The sequence below is a fragment of the Cyrtonyx montezumae genome, unplaced genomic scaffold, assembly GCF_038088225.1.
Source record: "Cyrtonyx montezumae isolate F1298 unplaced genomic scaffold, pur_monq_1.0 scaffold_8, whole genome shotgun sequence".
Classification (NCBI taxonomy): domain Eukaryota; kingdom Metazoa; phylum Chordata; class Aves; order Galliformes; family Odontophoridae; genus Cyrtonyx; species Cyrtonyx montezumae.
Window position 1 is genome coordinate 33,599,841 of NW_027072089.1, and position 13,676 is coordinate 33,613,516.

The 13,676-nt window shown below is 37.4% G+C and overlaps 1 protein-coding gene across 1 annotated transcript in view; it reads right to left on the reverse strand.

Moving 5' to 3' along the window:
- The window catches only part of NKAIN3 (sodium/potassium transporting ATPase interacting 3), a 326,199-nt gene that overhangs the window by 74,272 nt on the left and 238,251 nt on the right, over positions 1 to 13,676 (reverse strand). The window contains exon 4 of the mRNA XM_065751928.1: positions 6,760 to 6,957. Coding sequence (XP_065608000.1) covers positions 6,760 to 6,957 — 198 coding nt within the window. The remainder of the gene's footprint in view (positions 1 to 6,759; positions 6,958 to 13,676) is intronic.

Below are 13,676 nucleotides of genomic sequence, written 5' to 3' on the forward strand. Positions count from 1 at the left end.
CACAAGAATCATAAACTTAATTTTAATGTCTATTGTGCAAATTAAGAATGTTAATTAAAATATATTTTTCTCTGATGAAAAAAGCATTTAAATTTAACAAATATTTTAATTAACTGAAGTATTATATGATCAACATTTTGCAGATTCTTTAGAGATGGGAGGGAAGAAATAATTCCCAAAAAGAGGCAATTCCTCGGGGATGCTATCAGGAAATGGCTGGTGACAGATACAAGGCAATCAGATCGCATTGTTCATCTCTCTGTAGAAGTGACACTGCATATTCTGGGCATATACATTTAGTAAAGCAGATAATTGTGACAAAAATAAGAGGAATTAATCCTTCAAAAATAAGAGGAACTAACTAATTTTATGGAGGGGAAGATTGAATTATTATGAACAATCACAATAAAAATGAAAATTCAGTGTATTTGAAATCACCCTATCTGGTTAATTAAAACATAGTATTTATAAATTCAAGAAATGAGAAGTGCACTGGGAAGAGCAATTTTCAGGGCATATAAGTACTGTCACTGTCACTGGAGACAGTGTCCAGTTTAATGTGGTTTTGTTTTCTCTAACATGCAGAATCATCATTACATATATCCAGACATGAAGTCCTCCACCTCCAACTGCTATAGAGGAGTGCAAGCTGCTTCCACACTGTCACACCACTGTACACATTATTAGATGTGTTCCTGTACCAGACTGACTGCATGTACCAGCCCAAGGAAACCACTCTGAATGAAGACCTACTTTAAGCTCTATAATGGTTTAAGTCCCAGAGGTCTCTAGAGTAAAGATTTTCAGACTAAAACTACAGTCAACAGCCCCACTGCTTTTTATACTATCTTCCCTCTCCTATTAATGCAAAAAACAGACCTTTCTTGGGGGCTGTAATGAGGCCAGGTATAAACAAAATCAATTCCTACAATAAATTAAAAAACACCTCTTTCAACATTTGGCTTTGCACCAAAAGCTCAAAGTATTTTCAGCTTTTTTTCCAGCTGAACATCAAGGAAATGTACACCAGATGAAACATGCTGATAGTTGAAACATTCATAAACAGCACAAAAATGCAGTCCTTATCCAGACAAAGCTCAGGCTCTATACTCAGTCCTCCATTTGGAGGAAAGGCCAACAGAACTATTGACATAAGACAGATGTATATATATATAGCTTAATGCAGGGCTGAAGGTGTTCACACAGTGCCACATGAGGATGGTGGAAGAACTTAACAGAATATAATGCTTCTGAATAGAAAATCACCATCATCTCTAGTTTCATCACTGGTGGAATTTGCTATCTACCAATATGGATATTAGTATGGATTTCAGTTAATGAGATCAGCCCAGTATTGATTGACATTATGTGCATTATATGTATTATAAGATATTTCTAACTGCTAGATGTCACGTCCTACCCAATCATGTAAATCCTACCCAATCATGTAAAAAAAGTTGATTTTTAGCTTCCATGCCTGTGATTAAAAGAGGTAAAATATTGGTACGAATCAAAAATTGATATACTCTTTTAACTAAACAGACCCTTTAACTACTTGATGCCAGATCCTTCCTACGTCCACTCTGAAGAATGATTGCAGCTGGAGATTTGCCCACTATGGCTGCATCAATAGAAGGAAATTCCTGTATGCTCAGGAGTGTTCCTGGAACTGGTGTGCTGTCACTCATGCTGCCACATGGTGCAAGTTCAGCCTGTTCCAGCCAGCATTCTCCCAAACCATTCCCAGCACAGTTCTGGTTATAAGAACAATCCCAGTATTATTCCTGCTGAAGGGCTTGAAGGAATGTGTGTATTCTGAAGACTGAGATCAACAGCATAGACATGAGTTGCCCTGAGTCAGTAGGCCTCAGCACCCAGTTTCCTTAGCACGCTTCAGTGACGTGCACAGGTGTAGATTGTCCACGTTGCTGAAGAATTTTTGTTTTTTCAGTGGTCACAATATCCAAGTCCCAATTTTACTACTTTTGAGTAGGTTCTTTTGACTGTTCTAATTATATGATATTACAGTTTCATTACATAGAGTAATTCTGCAGAAAGGAATTAACTTTCCTGGTTGTAGTGTGCTTGTACTGCTAGCAATTACAGAAACACAGAATTGCAGGGGTTGGAAGGGACCTCTAGAGATCATCTAGTCCACCCCCCCCTGCCAAAGCAGCTCTCTAGCCCAGGTTGCACAGGTAGGTGTCCAGGCAGGTCTTGAACAACCTCAGAGAAGGAGACTCCACCATTTCTTGGGGCAGCCTGTGCCAGCTCTCTATCACCCTCACTGTGAACAAGTTCTCATGCACATTTGTGCAGAATTTCCTATGCAACAGTTTGTGGCCATTTCCTCTTGTCCTATCACCACACACTGCTAAAAGAGTCCAGTCTTGTCCCTTGGCCTTCCACTCCTTAGATATTTACAGATGTGGATCAGATCCCCTCTAAGTCTTCTTTTTTCAAGGCTGAACACACCCAGGTCTCTCTCTCAGCCTTTCCTCATAAGGGAGGTGTTCCACACCCTTTATCATCTCTGTAGCCCTCTGCTGGACTCTTTCCAGGAGATCCCTGTCTTTTTTGTACTGGGGATCCCAGAACTGGACACAATACTCCAGGTGAGGCTTGACCAGGGCAGAGTAGAGGAGGAGGATCACCTCCCTTGACCTTCTGGCCACACTCCTTTTAATACACCCCAGGAATGCCATTGGCCCTCTTGGCCACTAGTGTGCCCTGCTGGCTCATGGACAGCCTGTCATCCACCAGGACACCCAGGTCCATCTCCTCAGGGCTCCTCTCTGTTATTAAATTATCTCCTACTGATTAGTGCTTGATTTTGCTTAAGCCAGTGTGTTCACTGCTTTCAACATAACTGTGGATAAGATTCTTTTCTCCTAATCTCACTGAATCTTATCTTTGACAAAATTACATCTTTGACTGACCTTGTAAGTGTCATGAAAATGAGGTAACACACCAGGAGTGTTTAATTTTTGTTTGGTTTGTGTTTGTTTGTTTTTGATGACCGTTCCTCATTTGTAGTTCCTGTTGTCGCCTAGAGCTATGTTAATCAACACTGACAAGAGCACCAGATGGATCTCTGCTAAGTAAATGAGTGGTTTTCTTCAAAATATTCTGTATTTTGTCATAAGTAACATACCAAACAGATTTAATGCTTTGAGAGTTTCAGTGGGTATTTTTTTTCTCTCATATTTTTGTTCCTTTCAATGTTCTAGATTTTAGGTAGTACACTTTATTGTATGGAAGAGCCATGTCATCAGACTTCAGTGGAAAGTTAAACTCACCTTGAAGTGACATCAGAAGGTTATAACTCATGACCCCCTGAAGCACTCTAGTGTCAGCTTTCCACTCTGTGAAAATTAATTCGTTTTGCTTTTACAGTACTGATGAAATTATACTGCTGCTAATTCCAGAGCTACACCCATGAACCTTAGATTGGGTGTTTCTGCTTCACAGTGCAGCTGTGGACAAACTTATTGTGATAGAAGCTTCAGGATCTACTAAAAAACTATCTGTAAAGACCCCTCTCAAAACTACTATAGGTCATTGTTTTGACTAGAATATACATTTTTTCTCAAAAAAAAACTTTGGGTTTCAGTAAAGAAACTTGCATTTTGAATTCAAAGGTACTGTGCAGATATTAATCATAAGAATATGTACTGTGCATAAAATAAATCGTGTATTTAAAATTTACATTTAAGTATTTATTTCTAATTGCATCTCACTCTCCCATATTTCCCTTGATTTTTCCCCAATCTAAAGAAATATTTAAACTTTCAATACTCAATTCATTTCAATAGTCTTGTAAAATAAGGAATGAGATACAAAACTACTGTTTCACTTTGTAAAAAATATTTTCTTTGGAAACAACTACAGAGCAAATACAGAAGGAGCCTTAGAGTGTTAGAATTAAATAAATGATTATGTAGTCTTGAAGCAGGGTTTAATACAGTTACAGCAGGAAAACTCTGTGCATATAAAAATATTTTACACCAGTTTAAAAAGAAAAGAAAGATTTCAATAAAAAGTCATGTTTCAGAAATGGAGAACTGCAGTGAATTAAATACTTGGACAGGTATCCAATATTTGCTCCTAGAAGGACTTTTTCTTACCAAGACTCTGACGCTCCATCAAATCAAATTGCTTACCTTCCCACTCATTTGGACAAGGGTTAGCATGATAAAATGATTTGTTATGCCAATGAAATTTTTGTTACATTATAAAATGGTTTGTTACGCTACTTCTGCTGCATAAAAATGTTATGAAAATTAAGTGGGTTGTAAGGTTCAAAAAAGGAATGTTCTACTTTTGGGACTAGGTACAACGAGAAGAAAAAAAAGGTCTTCTGATCTACATAGCCAGCCTTCCAGCAACTCTTCAGTACTGTAAAAGGACATTTTAACTAACAACTGAAATTAGTATCCCAATTAGGAAAACAGTTATGCATCTGAAATGAATGGCAACCTTCTCAGGTCAACAGAAAATTAGAGGAAAATGAAGCAAGCCTGGTAATCTAGGCGGTGACTTCTGTCCTGTGTGACAGTAAATTAAACAAGGCTAAATTACAACTTAGAATGGAAACTGAAGTTCAGACTCCCATGCTAACCACAGTGTCTCACAGATGGGATAAGCAAGATAATAACACTGGAGGAAAACCCTACTTTGCATATTTTAACATTGTTTATATCAGTCAAAAGCAATGTCTGAACCCGGCTACTATTTAATTCCCAGTCAAGTCTTATAAGTCCCTGTCACATTTTGAACTTGCAATGTATTGTGTACAGAATTAGTTTATGATTGTTCAAGGCAGTCATTCACCACATGAGATACGGACATCTTATGCTTTACATAATGCTATATAAATTATTAAAACATTTTTGTATTTTTGCATGTTAGTATTTCATTATGGCTCAATTTATGGTGCATGATGCCCCTAAGATTTCATTCTTGAATGTCCAGCCTGCCTGGACTCTGCTGCCTTACAGAATTACCTCTCTCAGGACTCTATGAGCCTGTTCTCTAAATAGGCCTAATTCTGCCCCTGGAAATCCAAGGTAGCAATTCTCCTAACTGCCATTCCTTCTTCAGTTAAGGTTTAAAAAACAAACAAAAAAACCTATCATTTCATGATTGCTCTGCCAAGACAGCTTTCAGCCACCACATCACTCATTAGTGCTTCCCTAATTGCAAACAACAGGCAACAGGTCAACTGGGCCATGTTCCCTAATAGTCTTACTTCCCAAGATGGATGGTGAGATATCGTCCACACACTGCAGAAGTCTCCAACATTGTTTACTCTCTGCTGCAATGTATTTCCAGCAGACATCTGGAAAGCTGGAGGTCTGACTGAGACAAAGGGCTAGTGACTATGAAGCTTCCAGTTGCTTATAGAACATTTCATTTGACTGTTCATCCTGATTGGATGTTCTATAGCAGATTCCCATAATAACATCCACCTTATTGCCCTTCCGCTGACTCAATGCTTTTATCACTATAACCAGATCCATGCAGTCAAAGCATTCCTTACCATAAAGGGCTACCTCAACTTCTCTACTTCTCCATCTATCTCTCCTGAAGAGCCTTTAAACATCTACCACAACACACAGGCACGTGAGTTGTACCATCATTTCATCTGAATGAAAGAATGATTTCTTTCATTCAAAATATAAATGTCATTACCTTGAAACATAAAATATGAGAGTAATTTTAAACTAATAAATATGCCCCCCTAACATTCTCTCTTACTTTGCTAGTGGCAGCATTTGCATGTCAGTTTGTACAACAACTTGAAGCACTGAATAGACTAGGAATATCCTACCTTCTGGTTGATCATGTCATGGAGCTTGTTCTGGTGGATCATTTCCTTTGTACCACTCATAGCTACGTAGAGATTAAAGAGATACCACTTCTAGGAGATCATACAAAGTTTGTGCCAACCACTCTTTTGAGCTCAAGCAAAATGAGTTATCAAATTAAGGAAAGGCTGTGGCTAAGATTGGTCTGCTGCTCTCAAAGTAACTCATCCAGACTCAGTGCTTCCCTGCATTGCCCACATTCCTCAAGTGCCTAGTGGCTCACTGCAAGGCTCAACAGCCATGCAATAGACAGCAGACCTTCTCTAATGACTTCTATTGCTTGCAGTTTTGACTGGCATCGCTTTCACGATCCACTTTTTGTAGTGGCAGAATATTCTGATAACCTTGTCTCAGGAAAGGATAGATAACATGGTTAAATAGAAATGAGCACTCTCATTCCTAATATTCCTCTGACCTTTTTCAAGTGTCACATTTGTCACATTTATATCTCACTTTGGGAGAACCTAAGCTGCATATCATGTAAAATATATTTACATTCAGGTCTGAATAAATACCATCAGGAATTGTGAACTTGGGAAAGGTTTAGGCAAACTAATTTTGGACAAATCTGCTCTCCTATTCTGTATATCTGAATGAATGAGAGATGAGAACTTAAGACAGTTTTCACCTTTCCCAGCAAGGGCCAGAAAAGGAACTATCCCAATTTATCACCTGTACAGACCCTTAAAAGATATAAGCAAAGAGAAGAGTGGTGTATGTTTTAATAACGTGACTATCATTCTCTTATTCAAAATACAATACAATTCCAAATCTGTGTTGCTACTCATCAACCACTACATTACCCTGTCAAGAAAGAGGCACATAAGAACTGAAATTTGAATGCAAAAAGATTGCTAGATTCTGAGTACAAGAGGAAACTGGGACTTACAGAGAGGAGTATTTGGATAGCGCTGTGAATGACCTCTAGGTACTGGAAATCAATTATGCAGCCTGTCACAGAGACGTAGGAGTAATCATCTAGGATGCCAGGAGCAGAAGGACGCACCACCCTTCGTATGCAGCCGGGCCCATGCTCCCGCCACCAAGAACGGTGCATTGAGATGTTAAAGGTCATGAGATCAGTTTCCTAGGAGACAGAGAGGGGAAAAAAGCATGAAATCCTCTAACTCAGTATTATTTAAGATGAGGAAATGAAAATAAAAAGTGCTTTTAATTATTAAAAGGAAAACAACGTAACCTACCTTCCCCTTCACCCACATAATTTTAATATGAAAGTAGGGAGAAGAAATTGCAAGTTTCAGCTTGCAATTGTTTATCATTTATTTGGTAACTGTGCACTGGAGCTCCCATCCAATAGAAGAACCATCATACCAAATACAGTACAAAACACAGTGCATATCCTATGTCTCCATCAGCTTCACTGTTTAAAAAGCAAATTTATTGCCATTTAATTAAAATGTGAATCAAGAATTCTTTGATCAGGAAGCAGATAAAGGCTTACTCCATGGTTCTATAAATGATCTAGAATGAACCTCCCCCATATTTACTTAAATTAACAACTACACAAAAATCAGACATTATCTTAAATTGGGCCAAGCAGATTGTTCCAGCTAGCAAAGATTCAAATAATAAGTGCTCTGCAGTCAACGTATCTGAGGCTGGTAAGGAGCACCTCAAATCAACAGGAGGCAACCAACATCACTTTGTGGACAATTTTACATTTAGAAAGCATCTCTTTGGAGCTTGCCTTCTAAAGGGAGGCATCAGGAGCTGATTCCCAAATTGGCTGAAGACTCAGCCTGGGATCAAATGAAACCAAGAAGACTGTTAGATGAAACTACTGTATCTGTAAAGGCAAGATACTCTTCCTGCTCTCTCTTGTCTGCTGACTTAGATTTGCAAGGCCTGGAAGATGGTTTGTCTTGAAATCCACTGAGACATTTTTTATTGGTATAGTCAGAAACAAGGACTCAGTGCTTTCTTCTTCCTTCTGGCCCCCACAAGTTTACCTTCTTCTCAACTAAGAAATTCACTTATGTGAACGATTTGAGTTTAAAAAACAGTAATTCCACTCAGATCAACTTCAACAGCAACCACAACTTGTCCAATCTGGCCTCAAACTCAGTCATAAAAGGTACTGTGGCTGTATAGACCCTACTGGGACTACTCAGCTCTCTGAATGGACTGATATCCTGGACCCAGCAAGTGTGCGTATCACCCAATACACTCTAAATTAGAGGTATGGTGTGATGCACATAAATCCACTACTCCTAAGAGTTCCCAGTATCAAGGGCTTCAGATAAAACAGATGAGGAAATCTGTGCATCATGGGCAGAGAATAGATAAGAGATGTTAAGAAGTACAGTCAACCTTCATGGGGGGAAGGTTAGAAGTTTGTGGTTTTAACTGAGAATAGGGATTTACAGACTGAAAAAAAAATTTTAACTACGACTAAAGGAGAAGATTCCCAAATCAAACATAAGAACAGTTAGAAAACTGCACTCAATTTCTTTTTTATTTTAAATGAATCCACGTGACAAAGTTAAGCTTTTTAATAAATTGGCTAAATGTCCCCACTCAAAAAAAAAAAAAAAAAAGAAAAAAAACCTGTATAAGTTAGGGAGTATTCTCTTTACTATCCTTTATTCTTTGAGTTTTGTTAAAATGATTCCTCTGTATTATTCAATTTACCACACGCTCATGAATCTGTTTCTGCCTTCCAGAACAAACAATACAAAAATTAGATTTGCAGAACTTACTTTTGAAGTAGAGCATCTTTAGAAAACTTAAGGTAAGAAGACAAAGAAGCAAACTGCTGTCTTCTGTATGCAACATTGGATTTGATTATTAGAACCTGTCAAAGGGTTGTTTTCTTCAACCTGTTCCCCTCTAAAGATGAACTCTCATTCTGGCAATATTCAGATCTATACTCAAATCCTGTTTTTATGGCTTGTATCTTTTCCTAGGTCTACCTGACTTTTGCGTCAGTCTCTATGTTTGAGAAGCAACCCAGAGAGGTAATACAGTATCACTGAAATACACTCTAAGTTCAAATGCAAAAAACTCATGAGACAAGGTGATTGGATCCATATGCACCTTACACATCACTTTTCATAGGAAGTTGAGTATGAGCATAAAGAAGATGATGTCCAGAAGAGCTGTTTTTCTCACACAGGATCTTTGAAATCTCATTGAGCCAAGCACTAGACTGAAAATTACTCTCACCTATACCCTCTGATGATCCAGACATAGGTAAGAGGGCAAACCAGGTTTGGAGTCACGGCAAACTGAGCACCATTTTCATATTTGACAACTGAGAATAGGATAGGATTTCTGTAAATTCAAAGCAGACTGCTGTGTCCCTCTGCCAAGCCAAACATATTACTGACTGAAGCAAAGAATCAAGATGAGACTGAAATGTAATTCTAATAGTAAAGAATCAGAATCAGCATTGGTGTTACATATATATTCATCAGCAAATATACTGGGGGAAAACAAAGCAGTAGCAAGAACGTGAAAAAGAAGGCTTGGAAAAGTCTTTGTGCACAAAATGTGTAAAAAGGATCTAAATATGGATCATAAAAATTTTCTAAAAGATTCAATACTGTGAACATCTGAATAAAGTTTATAATATAAAGCAATTTTCAGTCTCAGTGGCATCATTTTAACTTACTTCTGTTTGCCTTTACATTTGGTTTCAAACAAAAATGCTCAGATCCCTAAGGAATTCTGCATAGTTTTAAATAAGAAAATTAAAATTTGTCACCAGCATACCTTCCCTCAAAGACAAACTGCTATAAAAAACTCATTCCACACTGTTTTGCAATACATTGCTTTTGATACTTAAAGTAGAAAGATTCAGCCTTAGCACCATTCCAGTCTCTAAGCATTCTACAAACACACTGCTTCATCAAGGAAGTACATGTCTATTGAGAAGACTCTCGAAATGTTAATGGAGAATGGAGTTCTGCTCTTAAAATAGACATGTCTGGCTTGACCTTCTTGCATTAAAGCTGCTTGATTTTACATAGTTCCCCAACATTCACACTGTGAATGTCCTGATGTGAGAAACTGCCAAACCAATCCTTGCATGGGGTGGTACTTGTAACATTCCTAGGAAACATATGCTAATAGCAGGCACGATCTGTGCCAAAAGCCCCCATAATTCAACACAAGCAACAGAAGCAATCTAACCTCAAATAAAAACAGGATTCATTTTTGTTATTATCCAAATAATTTTATTTTGCAAACAATGACTGTGAAAAAAAAGAGAAAGCATGCGAATAAAGGCATGACTTATAACGCAATTTTGCAACAACAGTACAGGTAATCTTAATAATTTCCTTAAATTCTGGTGGGTTCTCAGCTCAGGATGAAGAGAGAGAATGCAGAAATACAACTTCCCTGCTAGAAGACAAGGTGAATTTTTTGAAGGAAATAAGCACATGAGACAGTGAGCCCTAAATTTAAGGGTGTGTATCAGAATACAGTGACATTAAAAAGCAGCATTAAGAAGACTTATGAAAACTCTCTTGAATGTTGAGATTTCCAACAAGAAAAATAACTCTCACTTTTGAGACTAACGAGAATATTCCTACCTGCACCCAGGAACAGTTTTAAAGATTAATAGACCAGTTTAGGTAACTGCTGTTCTGTTCTCTGCTTTGCTTCCTTGAAGCAATGCAATTGCTCATAATATTGCCAACACTTGTTGTTTTATGGCAAGTCTGGTTACACTCAGTGTTTTTGTTAAAGCCTCTTTTCCCAGAGACATGAGATTACAATAAAGATTTTGCTTTGTTATAAGAAAGCGAGCTGAAAAATAAAAACTACAAAAAACACAAGCTCTACTACTAAGCACTTCTAGCCTGTGCTGTAAGTGGTACTACCTGTCAGTTTTCTTAAAGCTTAGCTGCTGGGATCTGGATGTAAAGCATCTTCATCACCAGTTCAGATCATGGCTATTTAAGGCACTATGTCACCAACTGTGCAAGACAGTCTGCTACAGACCTTGGATGATGATGGATCCTCCATGGCATAGAAAAGGGTAACTGTTTTCTAACTGTTTGAAGAGTTGAAAATTCATATGCACCCTGAAAAGCTGAAATTTAGGAATCATAAGAAATATCCAATTTTATTGATCACCACAACACATCATTTCTTTGTACTTCTGTTAGTAAATTTGACAACATTACTATATCTTAAATATTAAGAAAGGATAGGACATTTATAACAAAATAAACATTGATATTTTAAATGTTTAGTTATTCTTATAATTCTGATCAGTTGAAAACACTACCATCATCTGGATGTGGAACAACTCTCGTATGAGGAAGGCTGAGAGACATGGGGCTGTTCAGCCTTGAGAAAAGAAGACTCAGAGAGGATCTGATCCACATCTAAAAATATCTAAGGATCGGGAGGACAAGGGACGAGGCTGGACTCTTCTCAGCAGTGTGTGGTGATAGGACAACTGGATATGCAAACTGAAGCATAGGAAGTTCCATACAAATGTGCATGGGAACTTCTTCCCAGTGCAGTGACGGAGCAGTGGCACAGCTGCACAGAGAGGTGGTGGAGTCTCCTTCTCTGGAGACATTCAAGACCCACCTGGACGCCTACCTGTGCAACCTGGGCTAGGGAGCTGCTTTGCAAGGGGTTGGACTCCATGATCTCTAAAGGTCCCTTCCAACCCCTACAGTTCTGTGATTCTGTGATCAGTAGAGGTCTAGCTTCTACTTTAGAGAAATTTAATTTTTATTTTTGAGTGTGTACAGGAGACAACCAGAAGGACCTACTGATTCACTGCTTCTTCTGAGCATGTTCCTATCTAGCTTATTAATAGAACTGTCTACCACTAACAAGTTACCAAGAAGTGACTATCTGTGCTGCTGAAGCTCTCCTGAGGGCTCAGAATACAAAATAAGAAAAGAAGCAGTGAGTAGTAGAAGTGTATTGAACTACCAGTGGTTTGCTTTTGTCTTATTTTTAAGAGAAGCACAAGATATAACATCTTTTTTTTCTCTTCTTGAGAGTGCACATCCTGATGATACTTCTGTTTTTGTTTTAAATATTTCTTGCCTGTGGCAATATTTTTAAGTCTACCTTTTCTTGTGATGTAATTTCCTAACAACAACAGCTTTAGCAGAGCAATGTTTTAACCACAAGCTCTGCTTATGTTCTGCTGGATCAAAGAAAGTCTCCTATGTATTACTCATATTCAAAAAGAAAAAAAAATATGAATCAAAGAAAGTCCTTTCAGAAAACCTAAGTTCAGATGATGTAATTTGAAATCCTCTCTGCCCTAGAAGAGGAAGCAAAGCTCTGACAGCAACTGCAGAATAAAGATTCTGTTCTAGTAGAGCTCAGATAACATGATATACTGAATTTCAAATTGCCTGTAAGCACTGATCCATATCCACCAAGTCCCTTAAAACATTTCATGTATAAATATATGTACTTTCTATTTTAGTGTATATACTAAGTATGCATTTATATAAACAGATAAAATAAGTATACATATATTTATTCTTGCACAAATTATGTGCAAGACTCAGCAGTGCTTTCCTGAGAACACCTGTCAACTGTGGTCAAAGCATACAGCATTAACAATCTCTTTCAGCAATGAATTGTACCCTGGCACTAATCAAACAAACCTAATCTGCTACATATCTCACCTCCAAATCTCAGTAACCCTCAAACGTTCACACAAAAGGGAATTTTCATTTATCCTCTCTAATTATTTTCAAATTTTCTGAAGGTTATCTTAGGAATCTTTTTCTCTGACACATTTTCTCTGTAGCCAGTTTACACTCAAACTTCCAAATTTTTTCCCTGGTATTAATCACCAAAATTAAAGGATACCCAGGAACTTCTGAATTATTTCATGTGTTTCATGCCAAATCAAATCAGAGAGGTGCTGTGCCTATTCATTTTTTCATAGTGAAGAAATTTCCCACAAAAGTTCTAATCAGTTGAGTTTAATAAGATGCCCCAAAATGTATTTTTAATCCAAGTCAAAAAGATATAATGCTCTGTTATGAACTTCAAGTCAAAGCAAATTACTTAACAGTCCTGTAAACAGATGTTATATGAATCCAGTCACTCTAGGAGATGAACAAAAACAGAGAAGCCTACTGATCTCCGTTCTTCATTCTTTAACATCACTGATTTGTCTGCAACCTATAATTAAATTTCTAATACAGCCTGCTTCAATAAATAAAAATAAAATGAAACTACTGCAAAGATATACAAGCATACCAATACTTGAAAGTTTAGTTACACTTCACTGCCAATTTTGAATTCTAAGAACAATAAGCTACTTCAAGATAGACCGTGAGCACTGTAAATGACACCAAGACATAGGTTTAAAACAAGAAGCAATATCAAAACCCCTTTACCTATTTACTGTAATTAGTAAATCAAGAATACTACATAAGGGGCTGCCCAATACAAATATTTTTTAGTCTTTCTAAAAACTGCATTAACAACTAAGCCTCTTCTGCAAGCTGCTGAGTATCTACAAGTTCTAATACACTTCAGAGATCATTAATCTTCACTGTAAACAATAATTATTGCAATGAGTAGCATTTCCATTTATTATATTTTTAAAACCACTTAAAAAAGCATTGATAAGAAGATGTCAATGTGACTCCAGTAGCAGCTGAAAGCCTGAGCAGACTACAAAGACACTGCTGATTCAAAAAGCATGTATGCAAATTACTTAATTTTAACAAGCATCCCATTGACCTCAGAGATACACATATATTTGCTAGATAAGTGCCAGAAAGGAAGAGGAAATCAGAAAGAGGAGGAGAAAAAAAAAAAAAAAAAGAACAAATGAGT